Source organism: Dromaius novaehollandiae, chromosome 21, assembly GCF_036370855.1.
Source record: "Dromaius novaehollandiae isolate bDroNov1 chromosome 21, bDroNov1.hap1, whole genome shotgun sequence".
NCBI classification, from domain to species: Eukaryota; Metazoa; Chordata; class Aves; order Casuariiformes; family Dromaiidae; genus Dromaius; species Dromaius novaehollandiae.
The window spans coordinates 7,189,525-7,203,803 of record NC_088118.1 but is presented as its reverse complement, the minus strand read 5'-3'; the positions used below and the strand labels follow the sequence as shown (position 1 = coordinate 7,203,803).

At 46.8% G+C, this 14,279-nt stretch overlaps 1 protein-coding gene across 1 annotated transcript in view; it reads left to right on the top strand.

The window, feature by feature from the left end:
• Positions 1–4,890: 4,890 nt before the first annotated feature.
• The window catches only part of BARX2 (BARX homeobox 2), a 36,685-nt gene continuing 27,296 nt past the window's right edge, over positions 4,891–14,279 (top strand). The window contains exon 1 of the mRNA XM_026097242.2: positions 4,891–5,384. Within this exon, the coding sequence (XP_025953027.1) occupies positions 5,198–5,384 (187 nt within the window). The 5' untranslated portion in view covers positions 4,891–5,197. The remainder of the gene's footprint in view (positions 5,385–14,279) is intronic.

Sequence of the window (14,279 nt, the reverse complement as noted above, 5' to 3'; positions counted from 1 at the left end):
AAAGAGAAGCTGTTCAGGTGTTGTGTGTCCCTGCTAAGAGGTAATCAGGGAAAAGAGTGACAGGCTCTGTCTTGCAGCCCTCAGGCTGTTGTAGGAAAAATGAGATTGCAGGAGGAAAATACTGGGGTTTGGATTGTGCTCTCCACCTGGAGAGTGCATGGTGTTGAGGGAGAAGGTCTGTCTCCCATCTTGAGGGTTAACGGAGGGAGTTCCTGCTGCTGTTTCCCCGCATGTAGAGCAGGGACCATGTCCAGTTTTGTAAGGCACTTGAAAATCTGTATGTGATGAATTCTTTCCAGCTTGTGCATTCTGAGCCAGTTACTGGCACTGATTTAAATATATATATGTCACCTTTATTAGTGCTTTAAAGCAGAGCATTGTAACTTATCTCATGTGAGGTAAGTACTATTATGCTTGATTCCTAGATGATTAAATTGGCTCTGAGCAAAGAAGATTAAACTTGGGGCCTGTAGCAGTGCAAGAAATGAAGCGAAGTAGTCCTGATGAATGCTTCAGCTCTCACTAATTTTAGTGAAGAAAGTAAGTGAAGCCTCAGTTTATACTGACCATGTCAAGGGGCGCTTTGTAGCATTTCTGCCATAAACGGGTGCTGTCCTGTGGCCCTCCATCTCCAGCTTCCTTGCCTTCAGCAACTCAACCTGCTAGTGAAGCCAGGCTGGTGTGGACCACACAAACCTTGCAGCTTCACAGTGGGGTGGAGGAGAAGGAGCATCAGTCTGGCTCAGAGTGAGATCTGTTGACACTCAGGTTGCAGACAGACTTCAGGGGGACAGGAGAAGTAATGTAATTGTGGGGGTTCAAGATGAGCTGCATAGCTTGGGAGCTGGGGGGAGAAAATAATCCAGTGAAACAGCTGGACTTGGAGCAATCCCATTCTGCAATCACTTAGGCCAGGAGTGAAATTTCCTTATAAAGGAAAGCAACAGCCTTTCCGAAGCCAATGGAGCATGTGAGCATATGCAATTACCTCTCTGCTCTGCAATTTCTATTACATAGTGCACTTCAGTGCCCAGCGGTATCATCTTGCCATCTACAAAGGGGCCAAGGTAAAGTTCAGAGTCAACAAATAATTCCATTTCTCTTCCATCCTGTGGCAGGATCCTGCTTTTACAGGCTCCTTCCAGGAGGTGGAGGAGAGATCCTGCTCAGAGGTGTCTCTGACTGTCTCCCTCTGCATTTCTTTCAGGAGAATGCAGAGGACTGAGGGACTCATTGGGTTTACCTAATCGTGTGCATGCGTGGGGAGATTTTACACCCTCCTCATTTTAAAAAGAGCCTCCTGGGCACTGGCCATTTGCTCTAGCATTGGGCAGATAGTAGAAACCCTCTTTACTTGTGTGAGATAATGTTGAGATCTTTTACTCAGGTTTTCATGCACTGAGACCCTTAAAGCTGAGAGGACGTAGCCTCTAGATGCACTTGCTCCCTTGAGCAAAACTTGACTGCCTCTTTCTAGCTACACATGGATTTTGTTTTTTTTTTCCATTTTGCATCAGGTATCAAGCCCAATGTCATGCTGAAAAAGGCATATGCTTAAGATCAGACTGCTGGTATTTAACAGGATTGGTTATGTCTGTGTATCTGTATTTTCAAAGGGTGTTGGATTTAATTTGAGAAGAGTTTTCCAGTGATGAAATGTGGCAACATCAGGGGCTTGAGAAAGTTATGTCTGCCCTTTGGATCAGGAATAAGGAGTTCAGAACAAGAACCAACATACTTTAAGGCTTAGGCACTTTTTTGACAGAATGGGCAGATTTTTAAATTTTTTTTTAAAGGAGGGGGGTTGCATTTTAAATTCTTTGAATGTGAATCCTGTGGTGAGCTGAAAATCCTCCAGGCAGAATTCCTCCCCTTACGCTGCCGATCCCGGTGTGCTAGGTGCTGTACAAATGCAGGAAGAAATCACAGCCAAATAACCCTGCCCAGAGTGCAGCCAGATATTTAGGTCCTACCTAAATAAGAACATCCAGTGATAGTGCGGTGGCTTAATTCCTGGGCCCTTAATCACCCCCTTATGACACTGTTTGTGCTGGGACAAAACAAGTCCCTTCGGCGGGGGTTCAGGACTGCATGCAAAGTTTTGCCTGGTAGTACCAGGGCTGGGATTAAAATTTGTCTCCGGAAACCCTAGTTTGGAAGGCCGTATCCTGCTGTGTCTTTTCTGACGGCTTCTCCAAGCGCCTGGATGCGGTTGCCCTGCTGCAGGATCCGCTTCCCTCCCTCCGACGGAGGGCTGAACTCCTGCTCGCAATCACTGACAACCTGCTGCTGACTGACAAGCCGAGCGCGGTGCTAGTTTCCGCCCCGATTCCGATCCTGGCTTTCCACAAACAAAATCCGCGCTTTGCTCGGTGAGCGGCAGGATTGTGCCCCTTGGTTTAACCCCCCCTTCCCTCCTGGAAAGGGCGGGTGCAGAAATGCCGTGGCGTGCTGCTGTCTGCGGAGCGCAGGTGCGGGGCCCGTGCACGCAGACGGCATCGAGCCTCTGCGGCCTGCCGAACTGCTCCGAACGTGCCTTCCGCTTTCTGCCCTCCGAGACGGCCCCATTTCGTACCCGCTAGGGAAACCGCAGGGAGAAGCGAGGCTGTCCTCCATGGGAAGAGTCCTGGGGGCTCCGGCAGCTGCTCGGGGTTTGAGGCTCCTTGGCAGATGTTTGCTATTCCAGCCACTTCATTAATGTTGGAAACAAAACCCCTGATTATTCCTGACCAAAGCAGCCCCTTTTTGATTGACAGCCAGTGTGTGTTTCATAGACCAGAAACCATGGTATAGCCCCGGCCACTTGAGGGGGGGGGGGAAAAATTCCAATTAATAAAAAAGTTCCTTGAGACGTGTCGGGGTGCCCTAATCCCACCTGCTGGCTTGTCTCCCCGGGCTCTGGTGAGGGCATCGCTGTTTCTAGAGCACGGAGGTGCCAGTCCCACGTCTCGGGGTATCCAGCCTTTCTGGTGGGACAAAGAAGTGAATTTTCAGGGACGAGCAGGGGCTCTGGTCTTTCGGTCGGTTGTGCGTAAGCGGTTGGGGTGAGCTGGCGGTCTCTCCCCGTCTCGACGTGCGGGTCGGGCTGGAGGAAGGCTGATTCCCGGCATTTGTGCCGTGCTCTCCATTTAGGAGACGTTCCTCCGCTGGGTCTCGTCGGGTTTTTGTGGGGCCAGAAACTGCAAAGTGAATTTGGGGTGGGGGTAGGGAGGCGGCAGCTACTGCCCGCAGACCCGGAGCAAACGCAGTGCAGCAAAACGCCAGGTCCTCGCCTGCGGTGCTTTCTGCTCTCGCAGGGTTTCGGTCAGGAGCTTGCTGGGGACATCAGTTCAGAAATAAGCTTTGCAATAATTAGCAGCAAGCAGTGATTGCTTAAGTTAACGTTTGGCTTATGGGTAATTATTTTATGTCCTCAAAAAAAGAACTGTATGTCTGAAAAAGAGGCAAAGAAAGTGCGTTCCTAAAATCTGTTTTATGCTTGAATTAACAGGTGAGTATTCCTAAAGCTATACTAGAGTAATGAAGTCAGGAAATCTCCTTAAATATTTGTAGTTTGTTTAGGATTTGAAGTAATAGCTTAAGTAGTTAAAAAATAGTTACATGATTGGGGCAAAAACTCCTTGAACTCCTTAGTTATTATCATTCTAATTAAATTCCTGTTTGTAAAATCACCTTAGTTTATTAAAGTAAAAAGAAAAAAGTTTCCAAACAAATACAATATATTTTAGATGAGTGTGCCCTTCTAATGGTTTTTAGTGAGCAACACGTTTTGTTTTTTTCCTCTTTAATGTAATTTGCTGCCACACGTTTGGTAAAACCACATAACGAGCTTTTTAAGAAAATTGCAAAGGCTATATCAGAAGTGTTGTGTTTCCTTGTGTCCCTCTTCCCGTTTGGACCGTCTTCAGCCAGACTGCAACGACCTTTTGTGTTCTGAGGCTCTGCAAACGGACAAATATATCAGTAAAGTTTACAACCAAATGATACTTGTAATCGAAAAAGAAATAGTGCTTAAACAGCGATTGAAGATAGCTTATAGATTTATTTATAATAGGAGGGTTTTGAAAAATAGAGGTTAACAGGAAAACAAAAAGGCTAAATGATTGGTATAGAAGAGTGCGAGGTGGTGGTTTCCCTCCACAGAAACAGCCTCAATTTTCTAGTATCTATAGGCGATTTTACTGCCATGGGGATCGAAACACGAAAAGGGCGGCCGACAAAATTTTGCGGGAGATATTGAAATCCATGGGCGATGCCTACGAATAATTTTTTGGGGGGGGAAATGGGGGAGCAGAGGCGCATCTCCGTAGCGAGCCTCTCTTTCCGCGTTTGAAGTCTGCAGCCGCAGCTCAGGGCGAGCCGGCAGCGCTCCGGGAAACCATCGCCGAGCTGCGGCTCAGCCCGGGCCGCGGGCTGAGCGGGGAAGCGGCGGAGCGGCCGCGGGCTGCGGACGAGGCGGCCCCGAGCCCCGACAGCAGCTTCGGGACGGCCTGAGGCGCCGGGGAGCCGCGAGTCCCCCCGGCCCGCTGCAGCGCTGGGAGGCCGGGCAGGGCGGTTGATGCCGCTCCGGGCCCGCGCTGCCGCCGCCGCACTTTTAACTTCTCCAACTAATTGCCAGGGAGAGGGGAAGAAAGAGAAAAAAAAATAACCCAACCCCAAGCTGGGCGCTTTCCAGTTTTCGTAGCGAAGAAGCAAAAAAAAAAAAAAATCCACAAAAAAGAAAAGCAAAAAAAAAAAAAAAATCCACAAAAAAGAAAACCACCACACGCACCAAAAAAAAAAAAAAAAAAAAAAAAAGGAAAAAAAAAGAAGCCGCCGCCGCCGCACACACCCCGGGCTCTTAAAATAGCGAGCAGGGAGGGGAGAGGAGAGGAGAGGAGCGGCGGGATCCTCCCCGCGCGGCGCAGGGTAGCGGCGGGGCGGCCGGGGCGCCGCTGATTGACAGCCGGAGCGGCCCCAAAAGGCCGGCGGAGATGCTTATCGGCGCGGCTATATAGCGGCGCCGCGCTGCGCCCTGCTCCGCCGCGCGCGGGCTGGGCAGCGGCAGCGGCAGCGGCAGCGGGAGGCGGCGGCGGCGGGGGACGCGCACGGAGCTCGGCGGCGCGGCCCGGGCGCCCATGCGCTGCCGCAGCCCGCGGCGCTCGCAGCCCCGCGCAGCCCCGCGCAGCCCCGGGGCCGGCGGGCGGGCGGCTCCGCCATGCACTGCCAGCCGCAGCCGCGGCTCGCCGCGCCCGGCCGCGCCAAGGCAGGCAGGCGGCGCTACAAGACCTTCATGATCGACGAGATCCTCTCCAAGGAGACCTGCGACTACTTCGAGAAACTTTCCCTCTGCTCCGTCTGCCCGGCCCTGCTGGTGCGGCCCAAGCCGCTGCACTCCTGCGCCGGTAAGCCCGGGGTGCTGTCGGAGCTGCGGGGACCCCCGGAGCCCTCAGCCCAAGGGGCTGCCCTCGCCCCGGCTCCCTGCGCTTCGCGGCGCGGCGGCGCTTGGAAAATCCTCCAGCCCGCAGCCGAGCCGCCGGTCGCCTTGCGCGGGGCTGGGCTTCGCCGTAGTCCTCCTCGGGATGTGCCCGACTAAATCCCCTCTGCAAGCGATAGCGAGTTAGCAGGAGCAGGCGATGTGCGCTACCTTGCCCTTGTGCCCCTCGAAACCACCAGTGGTTTCCCCGCTGCTACCGGTGGGAGTGGGAAAAAGTAAATACTCTTGGTCGTCCCAGGAAAACTACTCGTGCGAGGCAGTTCTCCCCCAGATTCGCGCTTCTGGACCATGTTAGCCTAACAGGGAAGGTGGGAAACGCTTCGGTAGGTGTTACGGACACCACAAGCAGATCTGTGGGAACGGGACCCCGTCCTGTACAAATCCCGCCGACTGTAATCCGCCAGACCGAGCAGCGGGGTCTTGGCCGTGGGTGCTGTTACGTTTCTCAAGCAGATCAGTCTCATGTGGGCTTTTAGAAATGCACGTTAAAAGTAAATATAGAATTCTTATAATGCGTTCTAGGGGGTTTTAGGAAATCTACTTTTCTGGTGAAATAGATAGTTCTCCAGATTTATGTTCTGCCTACACTGCTGCAATTCCAGCGGTGACACTTAAGGTCTTCGGAGGATCTACTAGTGAAACCGAAAGTTAAAAATACGATCTTCAAAGAATCTGAACTGTTCAAAGGAAGACTTTCAAAGGACTAATTCTTGGTAAAATAATGCATATTTCGGCATCACAAAATGCCATTTTTCCTCTTGCTGCGAACAGTTGATTTGGTGTTTGTATTAAGTGGTGTTTAAAAATCCAAGGGCTACGTTTTTGCTCCATTTTTTTTTTTAATGTTTAGCTGAGTATAAATAAGAAGGAACTTTTCTGGTGTTAGTAGAGCCACACTAATATGAAATGTAATGTAGGGTACGTGAGAGACCATTAGAGTAATTCCTTGGTCAAAGCATGGCTCTTACTCCAGCCTCACTATTTGCTTTGCAAACGTTACTAATTGGAGATTCAGAAGTGATTAAGAGGCCGGATCACAACTGCGACCCAGAATGACCTGCTTTTGGAAAGAAATGATACACGTAGTGTGATCCTTACTCAAAATTAATTTCTTCCTATCGATTTGCGCGTGGCTTTCGTTGCCTTCCCCGCCTAATCGCTGACATGTTGTTGCGCAGGGAGGCCTCGCTGTTAATCAAGATACTGCTGACAGGGGCATTTTTCCGGGCCGATCTCTCGCTACCGTACGGAGGGCGACGTTCTGTGCGCGGCCAGACCAGGCACGGACGTCCCGCCTGGTTTTGGTGTTTTGCAGCTCGCGGGGAGCCGCAGAACGCCCCGTTCTGCACGTACCGGTGGCAAAATGTTTGTGGACCTCAATGCACCGGGAGGAGGGGAGAGATTTTTTTTTTACCTCCTTCTGGTCGGAGTGGTATGCTGTACATTAAAGAGGGAATATTAGAAAATAAAGCTCCTTTAAGTCCCCCCAAGGAGCGTTAACTGAGTATTTACCCCCTTCCAGAAGCGTATATGACTGACTCGACTTAACACGGTGGGACTGTCACCCTCAGCGCTCGGTGGTGTTTGCGGTGGGTGGGGTGCTGCCCGGGAGCTGCTGAGGGCTCGCCGTCCCCGTGCCGGGGAGGAACAGAACTGTTTTTAGCTCTGTGGCTCTGTGTCATGTGCGGAAAACACTGGTTTTGCAAGACTGAGATATATTCGTTAAATAATCATTAATAACCCTGAAGTGATTCAGCAGATGATTCGGAGTGGTGCTGGCCCGACTCTCCCGGGCAGCATTCAGTTAAGGCGCTGTTTCTCTTTGCGTTTGGGGACTTTAGCGAGTTTGCCCTCGTGTGTGTGTTTGAAGGCCAGGCTCTGACCTGTCCCTGTGTCGGGCTGGGTTGCGGATTGCTGCTTCCGATGGGATGCGCGTTGTGGAGTCATACGGAGAAGGGAAATAGGGAGCGATGCTTGCTGGTGGGGTTAAAACCATAAAAGAAAAGTCTGCAACAAGTCCACATGCCCAAACTCTAAGCCTTCCTAGTCTGTAGTTAGGATTAAAGCCCTAGATGCATTAGGTAATGGGATTTTTTTATTATTATGAAAGAGAGGAAATTCTGTCATTGTCTAAGAAATGAAGTAAGGCACAAACAGATAACTAAATATGAGAGAATTTTAAAAATATATAATGCAAATCTATTAGAAAAAAAAACACTTTGAGACTAAGAAGATTGAAGAAGTGCTACAGCATGTAACCTGCTGCCCGGGTTTCCTTCGTCTCTTTGCAGTAGATCAGGACGGGAGTGAGTGCTTGCCCCCTCTGCGGGCTGGCAGAGAGGAAAGTTAGTCTAAAGCAGAGAAATTTGCCTGACTGCTACAATAATAGCTGGACTTGGGGCGTTTGAAACAGTTACAAGTAATTAGTTACTTGAGCTAAACTTCTGTTCAGCAGCGTGGCTTTTTCTGGAGTCAGGAGTCAATTTTTTTCGGTGTTTTTGTGGGCTGAAGAGTTAATAGTCCTTTCGTCTTGGATGAGGTCAGAGAAGTCTGATATGCCCATATGATTTATTTGAAGCTGAAGGATAGAAGATGTTGCAGTTGTGCAGCCTGCGTAGTTAACGACATCCTTTTTTTGTTAAGCGAAGAGATCTGGAAAACATTGGTGACCAAAAGGAAAATATTTCTTTCTTTTGGCTGTGACCAGACGTTAAATATTTAAACATGTGCAGCTGAATTGGCGCCGAACGAAATCGTCCCGTAGAGCGGGATGGGGGGGCGGAAGGAGCATTGGAGACTTTCTCCAGCGCGTCGCGAAGCCCAAATTGGGCAGTTGGGTTGTAAGTTGGGTTGTAAGGGGCACTCCGGCCGTCTGGCCCAAAGCTCACCAAACTCCTCGGCAAGATTCCCGTTGCGTGAGCTTGGGACAAGCCCAAATCAAAATTCTCCTTTGGAAAGAAAACTGCACTTCTCCCCCAAAAGAGACCAGCCGTTAACTTAAAATTTGATGCGCAAACATGCGTTTTGGCATTTATTGAGGCAAATGAACAAGAAGGTTGTGCTTAGACAGAATGTGTTGCAAAACACTCACCCAGGTTCAGAGCCATTATGATCCCAGAATAGATAATTATCTATTTAAACACAAATATTTTCAGGTGGTTGCTAATACCTCTTTGATTACGGCTTTTTGCCTTGTGGTGACTTAGACAGTGAGAACGTATTGTTTGTTTATTTAGTTTCATTACATTTAATTATTTAATGGGCTTTTCCTATTATGTGGTATCTAATTAAGTTGTATAAGTAATGATTACAATGCTAATGTATGCCGTCCTTGGTTTGTTATAGAGACATTTGAAGGCTTGAGAAACCTTCAACTTGATTTCGAACTGAGTGGAGTCCAGAAGGAATCATTTTTCTGACTGTTTTGTACAATCTTTTAATTTTACATCTAAAAAAGTACATGTAGATGAGTCTATAATTATTCTGATTTGATTCCTAGGATTTTGGCTTTGTTTTTTTTAACCTTGGTTTGAGCATTATGTTCACAATCCAGTTGCTCTATTTGCAGTTCCAGGCATGATAAATAATCAAAGGATTTGGATATTGTCAGTGTATGGAGTTTTGAGGTCAAACTAGAGATGTTTCATGTTTATCAAAGTAACTAAAATTTCTTGAAAATTAAAAAAAACATTATGTGCTATCCCTGGTGATAGTGAAATCCCTAACATTAAGTATTACTAATGGACAATATTGGTCTTGAATAGCCTTCCTAAACAATCCAGATTAAGTGAGATGGCCGGATTAAAAAGAACTCCCTTGCCTCTTTTAGGAAGGAGCTTGTTAGGTGTCTTCAGTTTATTTTAGCAAAGTTGGTAGTGAACATGTATGTGCCATGTATTCATTTCTACCAGCACCCCTTCTGGAACACATCAGAAAGCCCAAATTCTGAAAGTATCTTAGTGATTTATGACTTAAATCCCAGCGAGCATCGGTGTAATTTAGATCTGCTCTACGGCACGGCTTTTTACTTTCACGTATCTCGGTTAGGAGGGAGTTTCTTTTTTCCTTTGCTGGAGGAGTTATGGCAGAAAGACACCTTGCGTGAACACAGTTTCACAAGTATAAAGATCCCCTGTATTAGTATGGGCTTTTTTGTTTTCTCTGAGTTTTAGCTACTTTGATAAAGCATATTTATACTTGCGCAAGTGGATTTGTGTTAATGAGACTTGTACTGCTCTACATAAATTAAATAATTAAAATGCAACAACTTCTGTAAGTGGATACAGCCTTAATTTCCCAGCTCATTTACATCTTTTAGAACATTTATTACTCTAGTTAGCCTGCTAGTTAGTTTTTGGGGCCAATTGTATTTAAGGAAGACTGTAGAAACTTTCTTGTTTCCTTGAAATCATTGTTTCAGGCTTTTTTGGTATTTGCTTTGTTTCATTTTGTGAGAATAGGACCTTGTTCAACATTTGTATGATGGAAGTTTTTGATATTGATATATATCTATTTCAATCATATATATCTATATAAAATATAGATATATGTATAAAATCTAATATATATAATCTAACAATATATATAAAATTATATATGTAAAAAAATCTAATATATAACTTGGTCAAAATTTGAATTGTTCTTTTGCAGTTCTTTTGTCTGTCTTCTGCTGTTTTATTTTAGGATGAAGCTGGGAACTGATTGTCCCAAAGTTTTTTTTGTTGTTGTTGTTTTTTTGGTTTTTTTGAGCTGCCATTTTCCTGATATATTTGAATTTTTGCTCTCTGGATTAATCTAAACAATACCTGTAAACCCTGGGGGCCCTTGGGAAATTATTGCTTGTGCAATAAAGCGTGAGCTTTGATATTCCTGATCTTCAGTCAGACTTGTCAACTTTTTTCAGGAAAACATGGTGAGAATGTAGATTTATTATGTCTTAAAACAGCTCAGGTTTTATTTAAGTGACCTCACAAAAATACGAGATTCCATCTGATTTTGTTGGAAAGGGTTTGAAATGGGCAAGCTTTGAATTTGCTCTGGGACATTACTTAAAACTGGCGGTGGGAAACCATTTCTTTTGCTCAAATACTTTGCTGAACCTTTTTCCCTTCGGTTGAGCGGATACTGTTACGGAGTTCCTGGGGGAGAGCGGGGAACTGTGGGAAAGGAGCCGGGGAGGGATATAGCCTGTATACCCGAGTGCAGAGAAAACCGAGATGCCCTCCACTCAAAGCCTATTATCTGAAACATAACAGCTGGGTTAATCCGGTTAAATAAAACAAACGCAAAGTTGGGGGAATACCTTCTGCCAGGCTGATTTACACCTGAGTGTGCCAGACCTCCTGCCAGCTGTGCGTCTTCAGCGGGGATCGAGTCCTCCCCAAAGGACCGCGCAAGCCTCGGCTTTTGCTGTGATGTTGTTGGTAGTCTTAGGTTCGTTAGGAGCCGTTAGCAAGAGGTTTTTTTGTCTTGAGGTGCACGAAGTGGATGCTCAGGAGATCTCTCTGCCCTAGGTGTCTCATGTGGGTGCCCGCGATGACGGGACCTGGGACCTGCTGATTCAGGAGGTCCCTCAAAGACCTGTGTCCCTAAAGGTAGGGAGCAGGCCAAAGTGAACATGCTTGTTTATACGGCAGCAAAAAGTGGTAGGCGCCAACTTAAGTTGCAGATCCATGAGTGTCTGTATGTGGAAATCAACATTGCTGCAATAGTGTTTGGTTGGGTTTCTTTTTGTGATTATTTGTGCAAATACATGAAGAAAAAAAAAGAAATTAAATCTCCCTATGCTTATTGGCTTCAGCTTACAAAGATCAGTAAAATTTTACAGCTTAATGACAAAAACTAAAGGTGAAGTGACAAAGGAAATGCATTAATCCTGAAAAATGTGAAGTATTCCTTCTCTAGATGTCTTCTAGGTGGTTCTGATCCAGTATTAAGGAAGCTATCGAGTATTCCTAATTAACAGTAAGGTAATTCAGAGACTGCATTACTGCGTGCAGATCGTACAAGATGGTCACGTCTGTGCCGGCGTTTCAGAGCACTCTCCTGGAGACCCAGGCAAGTCAGAATTTGATATCGCAGTCTCGTCAGGGCCATCTCCCTGCTCCCCTGGTACGATTTATGCAGATGCAACTTGAGGAAAGTTTGAGTTTTGTCAAAATTCCCAGACAAATAGCTTCCCATCCATTTTAGCCCTGCAAGAAGGTCCTTGTGTGTCCATCGTGCTGGGAATCGGCTTTCGCTAAGGTAAACTGACCAAACGCTGTAGGCTTTGAACGTGGATTCATCCGTAACAGCTGAAGCTTGGGCATGAAATTTAATTTAAGAGCTTGGCATTTTTCAGCATGTCAGCCTTGGTTTTATATATTCTGAGGTTGTTAGCAGAAAACATAGTTTAGAAATGCCAAAAAAGTGACATATGAAGAATAATAATGAGCTGACTAATAATAACTGCGTATTTAGAGGCGAGTCTGCCAATCTTTTACATCAGATTATATCCAATATTAGAGGTGGTATTTCAGACACAAAGCCAGATCAGAGTCTGAATTTGCAAATGAATTTCTTAGGCTGAGCGGGGAACTCTGGCTGTAAGTTACGTTCAATTAGTGAGATACTTAAAGTGTCTGGATTCAAGACTGAATTTGGCTGCGTGTACCTCAGTACTGTTAATAATGAATAGAACAAATTAATGAAAGGCCAAACGATGTAGAACAAAACAGAGAATCGCACTGCAGTGATTCCAATAAAAACTGTGCTGGAGAGTCATCGGCGTTGTGGTTAAATGTGAATAAGCATTGCAGAGGAATGCTATAATACGAAATATTAATGAATGTGGGATTCCACTGGGAAGATTGACTCCTGCACCTTATTTTCCAAAGGCTCGTAGCTTGGACTGGCTGCAGTCTGGGGCCATCCGTGCGCTGTTTGGGGATTAAAAGCTGTAGATTTGTATGGAGCCCGCTGATGGCAGTTTCGGGCGCAGTTCTTGGAGACAGTAATACAGCCGCACTGCACAGCTCTCAAGCTATTGTGATTATTGCTTTTATGATTGTTACTCAAATTGCTGCTGTAAAATGCAGGAAAAAGAAGATCTATCTAGAACAAATGTCCCCCAGCATTGCTGCCTTCGGTACCAGACGGGTGGGAACAAGGGCAAGAGCCTTCCTTGAGGAGATGAGGAATAAGTAAAACTATATGTAGACTAGGATGCACCGTGCGGGACTGAGCCTACACGGCGTGTGAAGGCTACGGGGAACAGAGCAAAGCAGAGCAGGAGCTAAGGAGACTTCTTAATTTGTTTCTCTTTACTTGAGTGGATTATTACGTTTCTCTTTTGGTGAAGAGTATGGTGAAGGGCGACTCACGGTATCTTTGTCTAGGCAGAGTGGTGACCAGAATGTCGATCCGCCTTCAGAAAGGAATTAGACCTTAAATGTCGATATGAGCATTGTGCGTGGGTTTGGATGGTTGGAAGAAACCTCTGCCTTTGGCTTTCAACTGCTTCCATGCCCGTGACACAAACCTGTGAGCGAGGGACACTCGCGGGCAGCCGTACGTGGCCAACAGCGGGGCTCACCGGCTGGGAGTAACCTTCACGCCAGAAACCAGACTCTGCGAACAACTTGCCCGCTCCATTTACTAGCTTAGAGACAGACTTGCTGACTGTTGCTCTGATGATCTTGATTTCTTGCTTCTGATTTCTGTCTGGAAATTCATCTGGAATAAAAGGAATTGGAAACATATCTTCTAAAGGCTGAAATGAAAATTGTTAATTTGTTCCCTTCTTGTATGAGACATTTGGCAAAGTAGCGGAATGACTCTATCTGTGTTTTTTTATTTTATTTTATTTTTATTTTTTGAAAGGAGGTTAGGACTGGACATTTCCCGTCAGCTCTGGTGAAGGATCCCTCCAGCTGGCCTGCAGAAGCCAGAGCGCGTTAACACGAGCTTCGTATCCGTGTGAGCTAGATCGTTTGCTAGGCCAGGACAGTTTCTTGGAAGGTTTAGGACCTGGTTTGTGATCTCCGCTCTATCTGTGTAGGTCAGGGCTACATCCGTAAGTGAGTTCGGTCCCAAGAACAAGCTCATGGGAGGTGAGCAGTGGTGTCCCATGTACCCGCTGGCTCTGCAGCGAGTGGAGCCCGCCGTTGCACCGCGCCGGTGGGTGAGACCAAGCGAGTGAGACCATGCCTGGTCTCCTGCTGATGGTCACAGCGGTGTCCCCTCACGCTGACCCGTGCAGGAGAGTGTCCTCTGTTTGCACGGCTCTTGTTTCCAGCTCTGCTAGGGAAAATTTCCGTGCAACGGTGTGTCTGCTCGCTCCCACCGTGGACTGCACGGGCGAGAAGAATGTGAGTTTCCGAGCGGGCTCAGCCGTAGTCAGCAGTGAGGTCATGTAAGTATTGCCATTTGGGGAAATATTGGAGATGGATTTCTCAACCTGGGATATGTGTTATTTCTAGTGTTTTTAGCGCTCTGGGAGAGTCCAGCTGAGAAGCTTCTACTCCTTGTTGAGTGATGCGAAATTCCTAAAGCTACATTTTAACGACATCTTTAAAAAATGCATGTATAAATTTGGTGTTAGGATCTGGCTTACACGGCAAATGCTTAATATTTTCCATTTTCCTCTCATTTAGCTTTACGTTTTGACTGCTTCTTGGCACCTTTCCCCTCATTTCTCTCGCCAGAGCACAGCCCCGATGAGCACCGAGTTACCGAGCGCGGACGTTCCCGGCAGGTGTTGTGCTGCTAAAGTACCTAAAGGGCAGGGTGAGGAGTAGCCTTGCCCAAAATATCCCACCCT